The 16,662-nt window shown below is 44.7% G+C and overlaps 1 protein-coding gene across 1 annotated transcript in view; it reads right to left on the reverse strand.

Moving 5' to 3' along the window:
• Positions 1-5,276, reverse strand: part of SOX30 (SRY-box transcription factor 30) — a 43,686-nt gene extending 38,410 nt beyond the window's left edge. Inside the window, exons 1-2 of the mRNA XM_049775700.1 lie at positions 4,337-5,276; positions 761-1,000 (exon numbers count right to left, since the gene is read on the reverse strand). Of these exons, the coding sequence (XP_049631657.1) occupies positions 761-1,000; positions 4,337-5,276 (1,180 nt within the window). The remainder of the gene's footprint in view (positions 1-760; positions 1,001-4,336) is intronic.
• Positions 5,277-16,662: the final 11,386 nt, after the last annotated feature.

The raw sequence follows: 16,662 nt of genomic DNA on the forward strand, positions 1-16,662 counted from the left end.
TATGCCTAAATCAGGATTAAAGACATGGCAATAACCACAGATAATCCTCCCAGAGCCAGGAGAATGGAGGGATGACAATTGTTACCACTGTGTGAAAGGATGACTGGCTTTTGATCATCTCTGCTGTTGATCACCCCTGTCCCCAATACCTGGCCATTCATACATCAGAGAAGAACAAAAAATTCTCTACCCACTCTACTCATTCAAGCTGGCCATTCACTACGCATTTACCTGTAAACATAACCTTAGTGCCCTCTCTTCTGGGGGAGGACTTGAATTGTTTCTAATCAGATCACTATGAGAATAGGAAATCAGCTGCAGAATTATGTTCTGACAACTACCAATCAATTAAATATATGAGACAATGGTGCTAATTCCAGAAATCTGTCTGTAAGTATGCACATATGTTTTTTCTGTTCTGATTTTATTACTTTGGCAGCTAGTTTATTTGCAAATTATAGCCTAGAATCGCAGATCTTTACTTTTACTGTTTTTATCTGCACTTGTAAACAAAGCCAAGTAGACCAAGAGAAGCTTCTACTTGGTTCTACTTAAGGGAAGTATGTTCAGCATTATATCAACCATTAATATCAGCCATTACTCTTTGTTGTTCACATCATATGGGGTTAGGGGGAAGTCAATTTTTATAATGACATATATATATATATACATACATATATATATATATGTCTTCCAATGCCAACTAAATGAATCTTTATCTAAGAAAACAAATTAGGAAGAGATTGTGTGTTTTGATTACCAGGAAATTCCTCTCTGTGCTTTTCTTTAATCTTTTGCGCTTCATCATAATAAGGTTTCTTTTGTTCTTCACTAAGTTTGTTCCACTCTAAGCCGAGCTGGACACTGATTTCTGCATTGTTGGCAGCTGGGTTAGCTTTGGCTAATGCTGGCCGGTGGATTCTTGCCCAAACCATAAACGCATTCATGGGTCGCTTCACGTGACCATTTCTGTCCTTACTGAAGGGAGTATCTGGTATTCCTATGTAACATAAATGAAGAAATTAAATTAACGTGCCACATACATAACACTAAAAATGAAGTGCATCATCATGTATATTTATTTCATAATTATCTGGAGAAAAGAACCACTTCAAGGAACTGCTCGTATTCCAGAATTCCTCATATCCCTGACCTTGAAATTCTAAGCTTTAACTTAGAATAAACCTTACTGCCCAGAAGAATAATACTGCTGAAGATATTGTGTCAGTGATAATGCTGAAACCCAGCAAATTGTTGACTTATTATGTTTGAGCATTTTAATAACTTACAACAATTACTACTTGAATTTTTCTTTAAAATTATTCTATTAATGGGGTCAGAGCCATATACAGCAGGTAGGATGGGACATTTAAATTTGCACAAACAACCCCCTACCTACTCTATACGTGGTTCTTATCACCTTAAAAATCTGCATAACTAAGTTTAAAAAAAAGAAATGAGAAGTTGGAGTGATAGCACAGTGGGGAGGGTGTTTGCCTTCCATGCAACTGAGCCAGGTTCTATCCCCAGCATCTCATAATAGTCCCTCTGAGCATTTCCAGGTATTGATTTCTGCGTACAGAACCAGGAGTAACCCTTGAACATCACCAAGTGCCTTTCTGCAGCCAACCTGAGTTTGATCCATGGCATCCCTATATTGTCCCCACAAGTATCACTAGGAGTTTCCTGAGTATGTAGTCAGGAATAACCTCTGAGCATCACTGGGTGTGGCCCCCGAACAAAAAATTATTCTATTACTAGGGGATAGGAATAATGACTAATCTAATCCAAACAGTGGATAATATATATTTAAAGGACATGTTGGAGAATCATAGAGAGGCATTACACTTGAAATTCCTATGGCTACCCATCAATGCCTTAATAAGAAATGATTTCTCAATCCTCTCTCTTACAATACAATATCTAGTTTAAATTAAATAGTAGTCAAGAATGAACCAGACACTTCCTATACCTAAATCGGTACTATAGACATGTGGGATATGCTTAAACGAACTCCATAATGTTTACTCTTTGTTGTTCACTTCATATGGGGGTAGGGGAAAATCAATTTTTATAATGACATATATTAAAGGAACTCACAGACCTGTAGTGTCTATTCAAGTACAGATATTCATATTTTATACATCTTCATGTATAATCATTATGAAAGCAGATAGAACTGAAAACTTGGACATAAGTCCTGTGGTAAAAACAACACAAGTGATGCTTTTAAGTCACAATGCCAGGTAAAATGACAATAAAGGAAATTGGCTAAATTCACATAATTTATCAACAGCAACGTTTTACACTGTCTTTTGTATCAGGGTTACTAAATGTAAAAAGATTCTATCCCAAAGAAGAAATTGTTTAATATAAATTTTTTTTCCTTTTTTAAAAACAAAGGGAGAAAAAAGCTTCAAAGCTACCCCAAACAAAAGGGACAAATAATTATTTGGGGCAAAGAATTGGTAAATATAATATAAAAAAATATAAGCTGGGGGGCGGAGCGATAGCACAGCGGTAGGGCATCTGCCTTACATGCAGCTGAATCAGAATGAACCTGGGTTCGATCCCCAGCTTCCTATATGGTCCTCCAAGCCAGGAGTGATTTCTGAGCACATAGCCAGGTCATTACCCGTGACCAAAAACCCAATGTGTGTGTGTGTGTGTGTGTGTGTGTGTGTGTGTGTGTGTGTACGTATGTACGTACGTATATATATATGCAGGGGCTGGAGTGATAGTACATGGGCTCTTTCCTTATATGTAGCCAACTAGGGTTTGATTCCTGGTATCCCATATAGTTCCCCAAAATCCTCAGCAGTAGTAATTACTGAGTACAGAACCAGGAGTAACTCCCAAGTATAATCGGATGTGGCCCAAAAACAAAAGAAAAAAAGTATAAACAGAAATATGTAACATTCATTTGCAGAGGGTGCTATCTGAATCAAATCTTTTTTGTTGTTGTTGTGTTGTTGTTTTGGTTTTGGGTCAAACCTGGTGATGCTCAGGGGTTACTCCTGGCTATGCGCTCATCGCTCCTGGCTTGGGGGACCATATGGGATGCCGGGGGATCAAACCGCGGTCCGTCCTAGGCTAGAGCAAGAAAGGCAGATGCCTTAACCCTTGCGCCACTGTTCTGGCCCCTATCTGAATTAAATCTTAACGTTACTTTGGGGGAAATAAAAATATGTGGTTACCATGCCATATATGTGGAAAAAATTGTTCTAAGCTACTACACTTCACTTTCAATATTCCTACGTTCTTAACTTTCAGAATAGTGTTACATCAAGACTTGTTTTCTCCTAGAAATGTTAATATTTTTATAATCATCTCGAATTTCAGTATCAACTTTCCTACTTAGCACCATTTTTGTCATCAAACATCCTTTCTCCCTTCAATTCCCTGAAACTCTAATACTGTATTTTAACTGTCATTTGTTCACAGGATAGGGGAAGTATGGGGTAGAGCAACATTAACACCTTTGTGTGTGGGGGGGGCGGGGGGAGTTATGCCACACCTGGTGATGCTCAGGGGTTACTACTAGCTCTGCACTCAGGAATTACTCCTGGTGAGTTCAGGGACCTTATGGGATGTCAGAGATAGAACCTGGGATGGCTGTGTGCAAGGTGAGGGCTCTACAACTCTTTTATCGCTCTGTCCCCCACATTGACAATTTGTTTATATATAAAAAATTTTTACAAAATTAAAATAAGTCCAAATAGTTGCAGAATGTAAATGAGGGTTGTGTCAACTGGCCAAAATACTTTCACCAGATCTGTGTTTATACTGGGCCTTCTAAATCACACATGTGTGTATGTGTATTTGGGAGCCTGCAGGGCCTTGCTTCGATGTGAGCTTCTAAAGTGGCTTTTCAAATGGCTTGTGTGTGTATGTGTGTGCTTGTGTGTCTGGGGTCCTGCAGGGCCTTGATTCCATGTGAGCTTCTACCATGGTTTTCCAAATGACACGTGTGTGTGCGCGCGTGCTTGGGAGCTTGCAGGGCCTTGATTCGACCTGAGTTTCTAACATGGCTTTCCAAACAAAATGTGTGTGTGTGTGTGTGTGTGTGTGTGTGTGTGTGTGTGTGTGTGTGTGTGTGTGCGTGTGCTTTGGGAGCCTGCAGGGCCTTGATTCGACGCGAGCTTCTAACATGGTTTTCAAATGACGTGTGTGTGTGTGTGTGTGTGTGTGTGTGTACATGCGTGTGCTTGAGTGCTTGGGAGCCTGCAGACAGGGCCTTGCTTCAGACGCGAGACAAGCTTCTATCGTGGCTGCTGACTGCAGTCGGGGGCCCTCGGGGTCTCCTCGGCGGCTCTCCGGCTGGCTGGCTGGCTACCTGCGTCGGAGGGCAGCACAGTGAGGGGGACGTCCTTGGTCTCGATCTTCACCGAGGGCTCAAGCAGGGACTGCATCTTGATGGGCACGGGGGCCAGGGGCACCTTGGCCAGGCGGATCACGTCGGGGGGCGGCGGCGGCGGGGCCTGGAACTGGATCCGAGCTCCAGGGGGCACCGGGTGGAGCGTGAGCGGGATGCGGAGGTCCGGCGGGGGCGGCGGCGGCGGCGGCAACGGCAGCGGGGCCAGCAGCACCTCCTGGCCGCCGTGCAGGGGCCCATTGGGCGCGGGCTCCCCGTCGGGGGCCGGCTCCGGCTGCTCGGTCTTGATGGCCGCGCCTTCGCAGGGGGCGGCCCGGGCCTGGCCGTCGCCGCCTTCCGCCAGGTCGTCGCTGGAGGATCCGTCGGCCGGCTGCCAGCGGCCCTTGTCGTCGTCGTCGTCGTCTCCTCCGCGGCCCCGCGCTGCCACCGGATCCAGGTCCAGGCGGGGGCCCGGCTCGGGCTGCTCGGCCTTGATGTGCAGTGGGTGCGGGTGCAAGTGCGGGTCTGGCCTGCAGGGGGCGCCGTCGGGCAGGGGCAGGGACGGCGGCGGCGGCGGCGGCAGCAGCAGCAGGTCGGGCCGGAGCGGCATCATCCGCGCATGCGCAAAGGGCAGCGCGGGGGGGCCCTCGTCCCTGGGCGGCGGCGGCGGCGGCGGCAGTAGCAGTACCTGCTCCGTCTTCACCTGCAGCAGGCGCCGTGCCGCCGCGTCTCCACCTCGAGCGGCCGCGCACAGGCCGGGCGGCGACCGCGGGAGCTCGGCTGCGGCGGCCCGAAAGGCGCTGCCGTCGAGGAAGGACGGCGGTGGCGGTAGCGGCGGCGGCGCGGGGCGCAGCGGGCGAGGCGGAGCCGCCCTGGGCGTCGGGCGCGGCGGCGGCGGCGGCTCGGGCCGGGCTCTCTCCATGAGGCGCGAAAGGACGTCGAAGCCGTCTGAGGAGCTGGAGCCGTTTGCTGTTCGCCGGCTCCGGGCGAGCGACCCTCCCTTTCGGTTGAGCCCCGGGCCAGGCCTGGCTTCCCAGAACCCTGCGCGCCCGCCTAGGAGAGACAGAGAGAGGGGAAGAGAGAGAGCAGCGCGCCGACTGCCTCCTCGCCTCGTCCAATCCGCAGCGTGCTGGATGCAGCCTCGTCCAATCAGCAGCGCCGCCGCTCCGCCAGCCGGCCAATCACAGGCGCGCTTGCCGGCTCCGCCCGCCCCCCGCCTCTCGCACATGCGCCGTCAAAGTGCAGGGGGCCGGCGGGCCCGCCGCACGTGCTGCCCATGCTGCCCGCATGTGCGCTGGCTCGCGCCTTCCCGCCGGAATTCTCAGCCGTTGTCCCAGCACCCGACAATGGCGTCGCCCTGGCAACGGCAACGCTGCGGTTCCAAGGCCGCTGCCTGCGTGATCGAGGCCTCCAGGCTTCCTAATTGGGGCTCCCCCAGAGTTCTCCCCAGTTGGGATTGGTAGCCCCCAAAGGGCCACATGAGCTTTTGGAGTCCAAGGAGCACTCGGATCCAGGCCAAAGAGAAGGAAAAAAGGAAGGACATGGCCGCTTCTTCACCATCCATCCCCTTAAGATGCATCCATATGGAAAAGGTTCATTCAACGTTGCGTGTCATCTTTCACTTGGAACCTGCCATCACAAAGTCGACAAGGCCCTCTCTACTTGGCACACAGACATTTTGGGGTGCATCCAGGGGTCTCAAACTTGCGGCTGCGGGCTGCAAATGGCCCTCCGTACAACATTTTGTGGCCCTGCCCTAGAGGAATCTTTCTTTTGTTTTAGTTGTTTGGGTCACACCCCCCAGTCTTCAAGGCTTACTACTGACTTTGCACTCAAGGATCACCCCGACTTTGCCTCCTGCGGCCCGCAGGTAAGTTGAGTTTGAGATCCCTAAAACGGTGCCACAGAATGCCGGACCTGCCGTAATATCACTTCATTCAGCCCAGATTTTTGGGGGTGGGTTTGGTTTTTGGGTCACACCCGGCAGCGCTCAGGGGTTACTCTTAGTTCTACACTCAAACACCCTACCTCCATGCTATTTCTCCAGCCCTAGATTTTTCTTAAGTATTCACATCTATGACTTTACTCTCCTGATTCATTCTGGAGGTCAGGTGCCCGAACTATACATCGCAGCAATTTAAAGGGTATTGGCAGGGTCTCACTGCTCTCCAGAAACTTTTTTTTTGGTTCACATTTTTTAATAACGTGGCACAGTTTACATTACACAAGAAAGCACTGCTGAAACTCCAGAAACTGGTTTGGGGCCACTCCCCCCACCCCCCCGTGACGCTCAGGGGTTACTCCTGGCTATGCACTCAGAAATCACTCCTGGCAGGCTCAAGGACTCCGGAGGATCAAACTGCAGTCCGTCTGAGGTTAGCCGCGTGCAAGGCAAATGCTCTACCACTGTGCCACCGCTCCGGCCCCTCTTCAGAAACTTCTAGGGAAACTCTGTTCCTTACTTCTTTGAGCTTCTGGCAGCTCTTGACAATCTTTCTTTGGCTATTCTGCCTCCGTGTTCACATCCTGTGGGGTGTGCTGACTTGGAAGCCAATGGTGTAATTTCAAGTAAAATTGCCCCAGTAGGGAACCATTGTTGTAAATTACTACATGATTCTGAAGGTCTTCCATTACAAATTGGGGTCTCAAGAGAGGAAATAAAACAATGTCCCAACTCAAAGACACCTTAAGCATGAATCCTCCACTGCTCTGTCTTGTCCTATTTAGGCCTTCAAAGAATTGGCTGAAGTCCAGCCACATTGATATAAGGAGTCGGGTTTTACTCAGTCTATTCAGATGTCACCTCAAAACTTCTTTACCATCACCCCTGAAAAAATATCTAACAAAATACCAGATTTCTTGTGGCTCAAGTCAGGTTGATACAAAATATTAAATCTTACAAAATCCCAACTCCTATCAACTTCAAACCTCAGCACAATGCTTTAAACAACAAAATCTCCAAAGTGAACGATAAGGTCCCAGTTCCATCTTATATGATAAAATTACCCTGTGTATAACTGAAAACTTAATAACTCCTTTCCAAGAGGTGGTGAAGTCCTGGGACAATGCCTTTGTTATCCCATAATGTAAACATTATGATGTAAAATTAGCCACACCATGATCCTAAATTATGATCTCTACTCATATCTTACATGAGAGTAGAGAAAAAATGAGATATAGTTGTATAAATACAACATCCAAATCAAAGGAAGGGAGGATATTTAGTACACTCCTCATTTAGTATTTATAGCTAAATATAACTAACTGGTCTTTATGGCTCCCCCTTTCCTCTAGTCCTAATTCCCCTTTCCTTCAGTGAGCATCGCTGGTGGTCATGACTCTTAGTAAGAGTCATTCCATGCCTAGTGGAATGACCCTTTTATTCCTGAAAGGTCTGGGATAGCAGTAGACCAGCCTGCATTGGGGGTAGTTTTATCTATTGAACTTAATTCACAGAATATTCTCATACTAGGGAACATCCTACAGGATCTCCTGTACTGCAGACATGCTTTTCCTCAGCTCCATAGTGGAACAGCAGTCCAATAATCTCTTAGTTGTAGGTCATCACCCCCAACCAACAGTGTAATTCCTCCTTTGGCCTGTGGATTAGCGGAATGAGGAGTTCTAAATTTTAAGTAACAGTCAAAGGAATCATAGTTTTGTCCCATGGAGAGTGCATTCTTCCCTTTGGAACTTAGACATCTAAGTTCAGCAACTCTCACTGATAAGGTTGTCATGAGTATGGGAAGCAGTTTTTACTAACAGTTTAACAGGGTTAACAATGAAAGATATTGGGTCAGAGAGATAGCACAGCAGTAGGTCATTTGCCTTGCATGCAGCAGATCCAGGATGGACAGTGGTTCAAATCCTGGCATCCATATGGTCCTCAGTGCCTGCCAGGAGCAATTTCTGAGTGCAGAGCTAGGAGTAACCCCTGAATGCCTCCGGGTTTGACCCCCGCCCCCCCCCCAAAAAAAGCAATGAATAATGTTAACTGGTTGCTAAAAAGAGGTAAAAATCTGCAGGATACGCTTTTAATAACAATGTTGCAAAACACAGAGCCTAAAAGAAAAAAGAGAGAAGAAAAATGTCTGTCATTGAGACTGATTGGAGGGAGAATGGAAGGAAAACTGGGGGCATTGGCAGCGGAAAATTTACATTGATGAAGGAAGGGATGGGTGTTAGAGCATTGTATGGCTGGATGCAGTCATGAACAAATGGGTAACTCTATCTCATGGCAATTCAATTAAAATATAAATAAAAAATTAATGGTGTCACTATTTTCTATCTCTGGATTCCGGGCCCCATTCTGAGTATGGGAGATATATCAGATACTGGATTTAGCATAAGTACAGCACTATACTCTGAGCCATCCCTGCATGAAACGTATTATCCTCTGCTTGGACCATAACTGAGTCTTTCAAAGACCATTTCAAGCAGTGGGTGGTAAATTGGGGACATTGATGAAGGAAAAGTCACATTGGTGGTGGGACTAGTGTTTTAACATGTAATGTCTGAAGTGACTGGATTATGAACTTGATAAATTATGGTGTTAAAATAAAAATTAGAAATGAATAAAAGGGGGCCGGGCGGTGGCGCTGGAGGTAAGGTGCCTGCCTTACCTGCGCTAGCCTAGGAGACGGACCGCGGTTCGATCCCCCGGCGTCCCATATGGTCCCCCAAGCCAGGAGCGACTTCTGAGCGCATAGCCAGGAGTAACCCCTGAGCGTTACCGGGTGTGGCCCAAAAAAACCAAAAAAAAAAAAAAAAAAAAAAAAAAAAAGAAATGAATAAAAGATCATTTCTGCATTCTACCATCTGCTGCTTCAGTATGATAGGAAAGGAATATGGTTTATTAGTGAACATGAGTGTACATGAGCATGGTTCTATTGCTGCATTAACTTTGCTGAGAGAGCTTCTTGATTTAGCAATGCTGTGTGAAATATAATGAGGATAAGTAAATTATATGCAATAATGGGGTGGAGCTTTTGATGGTAGCTTTGCATACAGAGAAGACAAATCTGTAACTAGATTATCTGTTTCAACAAGAACAAAATATTTCCATTCATTCTCTAAGGGAAATTTTCCAACACAACCTTGCTACTTGGCCAAATCACCCAAGGAATGTCTTGTATCAAGGATTCAGTCTGCTGTCATATCTGATCATTGTCGGTTTGACTCAGTGCAGGAATGCATGTCATTAAGTTCATGCATAACATGTAACCCTGTCACCACAGACATCTGATTAGGATAATGAAACTGGCTAGGAAATAGGGCTAGATCATGAAATCATACCTCTACAGAGGTTACCCTTTGGCACTCATTCTTGTTTTTTTGAGCACAGACATGCTCTACACTGCACATGTAACTCTTCATGTTTTTTTGCCCACTCAAGAGGTCTCCACAGATCTCTTAAACTGCTTCTCGTCCAGTTTATAATCTTGTTCCTTCCAAGACCCAAGTATCCAGACAAACCATTAGTTAAACTCAGTACTGCATGTCTGGCCACTTTTTCCAAGCAAAGTGACCAACTAAGGATATGGCACAAAGTTATATGAGAATTTCCTCTCATCGCTATCCTTGAAAGGTCCCTGACTTGGCAGACTGTGAGAGAGAAAACTGTAGTAGAGGTGGGGAAATGGGCATTTGGGCCATTTTTATGAACTTATTTCTACCTTTCAGTCGTGCTTAAGTCTGATCCTATGCATAACACTTCCGTTTGAGGATGAATGGCTGCCAAGCAAGCCCTAGCCTACACAGGGGTGGACCAAGTAATATCCAGTTTATGATGATAGCTCAGAGCCTATATGGTGTTGTGTCTCATGGTAATGTTTTTAATCTCTACTAAGGCCCAGCAGCCAACTGGGAAAAAACTCTTTCAAGGGAAGAGTAGAGGGCTTTGCCCCGATCTCTCAGAGCCTGAACTGAAATTCACCTACATGGACAAAGGTTCCCAAAAGCATCTGTATGAGCCGTTGAATCTCAAGAACCATTGGATTAGGGACACTTGGTCCATGGGGCAGCCTGAAACCACCATAGAGTTCCTGCTGGTGTTGGACTGCATGCAAAACCAACAACTTATCAAGTTTTTTGGTAAAGGACAAGTAATAAACCCAACTGACAAACAGGTCACCAACAAAATTCAAAGAGATTTATAAGGCATTGTGCAAGAAGTAGAAGCCCAAATTAGGATTCCATTCATTTGCCCTGCACCAACATGCAAATTCTTACCAATGTGTGTAAGGCAGCTTCTGCTTCTTGCTAACTGGGTCCCGCCAATATGGTGTCTTCAAGGTAATGGACCAGTGTGTTACCCTGTGTAAGATAGAGACTGTGTTAGCTGATTTAGGAAACAGACTGGAGAGTTGACCTTTAAGGTAGAATAATTGTTGACTTTTCCAGCTGAAAAACTTGAGGGGAACCCCATGGAGTGTTGGGGATTGAACCCAGGCCAGCCACATGCAAGGAAAAGCATCCTTCCATCTGACTCCAGCCCTAGACTTCCTATCTCTCTTTGAGGAATACTTTGATCACTCTTCTTAAAACTTTTCCACTTGGGAGGCCCAAGCAATAGGACAGCAGTAGGGCATTTTTGCCTTGCACGAGGCTGACCTATGATGGTCCTCTGTTTGATCCCTGGCATCCCATATGGTTCCCTGATCCAGGAGAGATTTATTACACAAAACCAGGAGTAGCCCCTGGGCCCGGAGAGATAGCACAGTGGTCTTTGCCTTGCAAGCAGCTGATCCAGGACCTAAGGTGGTTGGTTCGAATCCCAGTGTCCCATATGATCCCCCGTGCCTGCCAAGAACTATTTCTGGGCAGATAGCCAGGAGTAACCCCTGAGCGCCGCCGGGTGTGGCCCAAAAACCAAACCAAACAAAACAAAACAAAAAACAGGAGTAGCCCCTGAACGTCCCTGGCATGGCCCCAAAACCAAAAAACATAAAAAATTTTTCCACTTGGGACTTCTTTTATCCTGAGATATTTTTATAATAACCAATGTATATGAATATATATATTCAAATCAAACATTGATAATAAAATTCAAATAATATAAAATAAATAAAATATGAATATTGTTAATAATATCCATAATAGAAATAGTAAAATAAAATTTGTTTTAAAACAGTATTTTAGGGCCCGGAGAGATAGCACAGTGGCATTTGCCTTGCAAGCAGCCGATCCAGGACCAAAGGTGGTTGGTTCGAATCCCGGTGTCCCATATGGTCCCCCGTGCCTGCCAGGAGCTATTTCTGAGCAGACAGCCAGGAGTAACCCCTGAGCACCGCCGGGTGTGACCCAAAAACCAAAAAAACAAAAAACAAAAAAACAGTATTTTAAAAATTAGGCAATTCCGGGCCCGGAGAGATAGCACAGTGGCGTTTGCCTTGCAAGCAGCCGATCCAGGACCAAAGGTGGTTGGTTCGAATCCCGGTGTCCCATATGGTCCCCCATATGCCTGCCAGGAGCTATTTCTGAGCAGACAGCCAGAAGTAACCCCTGAGCGCCGCCGGGTGTGGCCCAAAAACCAAAAAAAAAAAAAAAAAAAAAAAAAGGGGGGCAATTCCACCTAAGATCATAGCCCAAAGTTCCAGAAGCTTGGCAGTAGCCAGTGCAGTAGATCTGGGCAAGACTCTCAAATTCAATTATTTCCAGTAACTGCACTCACCCAGCTTTTGACTCCTGCCCCCTTGAGGGTCCCATTACCATTGTCCCTGTCCAATGACTGCAGTTCTTACTGTGAATCCTACCCATAGAGAAAGGTGGCTGCAGAGCATTTCAAGGATACTGGGGTTCCCCCAAAGAAATATAGTTCTTACCATGCTGATAAAAACAGACTCTTTGAAATTTTTTCAGTGTGGGTGATGAGGTCTTAAATGACCACACCAAACCCTGATCTCACTAAGCCTTTTGAGTCCCTTCAACTGCATGAAATCAAGGTGGGCTCAGCACTTCTCAATCCCTTACTCTATTAGCAAATCTTTTGGTCTATTGTCAAACCAGCCAACCAAACCAAAAAGCATTAAATGCAGAATTCTTCTTATAAACTCATCTGAAGAAGGAAGAAGAAGAAGAAGAAGAAGAAGAAGAAGAAGAAGAAGAAGAAGAAGAAGAAGAAGAAGAAGAAGAAGAAGAAGAAGAAGAAAATAAGGAGAAGAAGAGAAGAAGAAAAGAAGAGAAGAAGAGGAGGAGGAAGAGAAAGAGGAGGGAAGGAGAAGGAAGAGGAGGAGAAGAATGAAGGAGAACAAGAAGAAAAGGAGGAGAAGGAGGAGAAGAAAAGGAGGAGAAGAAGAAAAGAAGAAAAGAAGAAGAGAAGAAGAAAAGAAGAGAAGAGGTAAAAAGAAAGGAGGAGGAGAGGAAGAAGAAGAAGAAGAAGAAGAAGAAGAAGAAGAAGAAGAAGAAGAAGAAGAAGAAGAAGAAGAAGAAGAAGAAGAAGAAGAAGAAGAAGAAGAAGAAGGAAGAGGAGGAGGAGGAGGAGACAGAAGAAGATGGCGATTAACTGAAGGGAATGTGTTGAAGTTTTCTTAGGCAAAGCGAAATTAATCTGTAGACAGATGGAAAATTACACCTCCCAATTTATAATAGAGTCACTTCCCAGCATATTCTTAGCACATGCACACAAAAGATATTGCTAACTTGAACAGATAGAAATTAGGAATACATATGAGGAAAGATTCCAAACATCCAGACACAGAAGATCATTTTGTTGGAATTAGCTCAATTTATCAATGTGGATGAGAACTGGTGGGTCTTGGTTCTTATAGCCCAACATGACTCTAATAGCATAGTTTTCTTTGTAGTTAATAAAGTCCCTGACATAATATGGAAAGAAGATAGACATATTAGGGCAGATGGAAATGTTAAAACATATCTATTATAGGAGCATGAGCATAAGCAGTAGGGCGTTTGCCTTGCATGTTCCAACCTAGAATGGACTGCGGTTTGATCCTCGGGCGTCCCATATGGTCCCTCAAGCCAGGATCGATTTCTGAGTGCATAGCCAGGAGTAACCCCTGAGCATCACCAGGTGTGGCCCCAAACCAAACCAAAAACATATCTATTATATTCAATCTAATCACTTCCTTGATGGTTTTAGGAACATTTTCTTAGGACATTGCTAAATGCATGAGAAAGCATGAACATACATGACAAGCTTTATGTTAGTTGTCCACCCTTTATGTCTGAAGTGACAGTGGAAGGGCCACCATTAAATTAGATCCCCCTTGAGTTCACTCAAGAATGGGAACTCAAGGATTAGCAATAATTCACCAGAGATAAGGCAAAACATCATAGTAATGGGCAGCAAAGAGGACTAACCTAGCATTATGGTCAATAGAACTGTGACTATTTTTAATAGTTACACTTCTAGGAACAAAATATAATGAGAAGTTTATTAATGTATTACATTAACCAAAGGCAAAAAGTAAAACTCTTGATCTAGTAAAAACTATCTGCATTTACATTCTACTTGGGAGTCACGATTTTGTACTCAGTTATTCTAAGTCATTCTATTATAGTCTGAAGCCCAAGTCTTAGAACTGAAAGGATCTTCCAACACAGCCATAGAGAAGTGTAGTGACTCTTCACCCCAGAGTTTCCTGAAGGACTGGTGTCCTTTTACTTGAATGGAAGGGTTCTAATCCTGAAGATCTGAAATGTCACTGTGGTCCTTTGGTCAGAATTGGGAGGAGTTTCTGGAGGTGACATCAGGTGATGAATGGAATTTTGGCTAGAGTCTCTCTCACCTTGAATCTAGAGATCAGAAGACCAGGTCTATGAAGACTTCTCTCCATCTTTTGAACACTTATGCTCACATAGAGGTTCTTAGAAATGAGCCATGCTGACAGTCTAACACAGGAGTGTTAGGCAGACAGTGATTGCAGGCAGAAAAGACCTGTGAGACTTCTAAGGTCTGATACAGGCTCTCCTAAGTCATCAACCAAGAGAACATTGCTTCCCCAGAATCCAATGTCTCCAGCTCTGTGGCAAGTACTAATCTGTCCCCAATCCATGTGCCTCTCTTTTTAACACAAAAACTGACTGGCTCTTGGAGAGTAACTGAATGACCCAGATATTAGGCTCCAACTGCAGCCATTATATCTGACCCAAACTTGTCAAGTGTCCTCAGGTATATTTCTAGAGTACATCAAAGTAGCAGCTGGCATCTTTTATACTATTTCTGATTTCACCAGTCTCTGTTCTCATTAGTGATCAACAATGACCACCAAAAGCCATTTTCTTTTGTCTGGGATGGAAAGGGAAACATCTTCAGCTCCACTTCAGGTTTCTATGGAGCCCCTATTCTCTGTCATAATATAGCTTGCAAAGAATTTTTACCCTCTGGACATTCTACATAATAAAATCACAGCCCTGACTGGATCTGATGAAGAGGAAGCAGCAAGTACCCCCATACTATAGTAAAATACATGTGTGCTAGAGGGTGGAGAAATAAACCCAAGAAATTTTGAGGATTCATAAACTGAGGGGGAAAAGGCATCCCTCCCAGCTCTGTGTCATAAACTACCCAATGGTACATGTTTCCCCCGCAGTTAGAACTGGAGAAAGCTCAACAAACAGCCTGGCCAACGGAGGAACAGGCAGGCTAGCCAAGGCATCATCCAATGAAGGATGCACAGGGCCACACAAGTTTAGCTATCAATATGCAGCTGCAGGGTTTTATTTGGGGGGCATGGACTCTCAGCACCCCAAAAGTTCAGTAACCCACAGGTCTGGGCTGCTCAAAGTCAGCTGAGGGATGCATGCTGGACAGTTCTGAGGGACCCATGTCCAGGCCTTGGCCAAACAAGGCATTGGCCTGTCTTCCAGTCCTAGCCCATCCAGTCAGAGTAAGACCCCTGAAGGCAATGTGTGTGTGTGCACACACACAAACACACACACACACACACACACACACCATGGCAATTCACAAATGGGATGTCCTGAGGGCCCAGAAATCTGGGGATAATCCAAAAGATTTGTAGCTCAGGGACCCACCCAGGTACCTTGGGGCTCACATATCTTCCCCTGTTTAACAGGCAATGCCTCCAAGGACTAAAGAAAGCTTGTCCGAAGGTCCTGGGAGAGCCCCTCACATCTCAGCAGGGATGGCTGACCAGACTTCCCTGATAGTGAGGGTGATATTTCTCAAGTTTAGTTACATTTATTTGGCCTAAATATAAATCTCCCTTCTGCTGTACTAAGTATATATATCTATATTTGAGCATTCACCTCTAGATATAAGAATTAATACAGGCAAATATATCCTTGATTAAATTTCTTTATCTGGAAAACTCAGCACCAAGAGATACTTCAAAACAACTTTAATCTTCATAATCTTTTAAAGAGTCCTATAGCTTTAAGAGGACTGTTCTGTCAGATAAAAAGAATCTTTGTTTGGGGACATCTTCAAGTGACTTGCTAACTAATTTTTTACCTTGTATATAATATCCAAAGTTTGGCCTATAAGTAGCAATGGGTTGGTAAGAAAGCTGTAGATTTGAACCTCTTTCAAAAGAGTTTGTCCTTTTATTGCCCCTTCTAAAAACTGTTTCTTAGTCAGACTTTAGTTTAGGGAGTTAGTTATCTTTGAAAGCCCTAAAATGTAAAAAATCTGTACTCTCAGGTAAAAAGGAACCTTGATAGGAAAACCTGGCATCTTGCTAATCCTTTGATTTTAAAATTTACCCTCTTTTCATCCTCTGGGCTTTTTTTTTTTTTTTTTAGTTTTTGGGCCACACCCATGACACCCAGGGGTTACTCCTGGGGCTATGCAGTCAGAAATCATTCCTGGCTTGGGGGACCATATGGGATGCCATGGATCAAACCAAGGTCTATTTAAACCAGCCTGAATAAACCACATGAAGGGCAAATGCCCTACTGCTGCGCTATCGGTCCGGCCCCTCTGGGCTATTTTGTTTAACATTAAATCTTTATTTAAGCACCATGATTACAAGTATGATTGTAGTTGGGTTTCAGTCACAAATAGAACACTCCCTTTCACCAGTGCAACAAGCTCCCCCACTCCTTCCCAGCCCCTGCCTGTATTCTAGACAGGCATTCTACTTCTCTCATTAAGATTGTCATGATAGAAATTAGTATAGTTATTTCTCTTACTGCACTCAGCACTCATCTGAGCATTATTACAATAATGTTCTTAATTTTTCTTAAAACCCATAGATGAGTGAGACTATTCTGTGCTCTCTCCCTCTGGTTTATTTCACTGAGCATAATAGATTCCATGTACATCTATGTATAGGAAAATTTCATGATTTCATCTTCCTGATGGCTGTATAATATTCCATTGT

This window comes from Suncus etruscus, chromosome 6, assembly GCF_024139225.1.
Source record: "Suncus etruscus isolate mSunEtr1 chromosome 6, mSunEtr1.pri.cur, whole genome shotgun sequence".
Lineage (NCBI taxonomy): Eukaryota > Metazoa > Chordata > Mammalia > Eulipotyphla > Soricidae > Suncus > Suncus etruscus.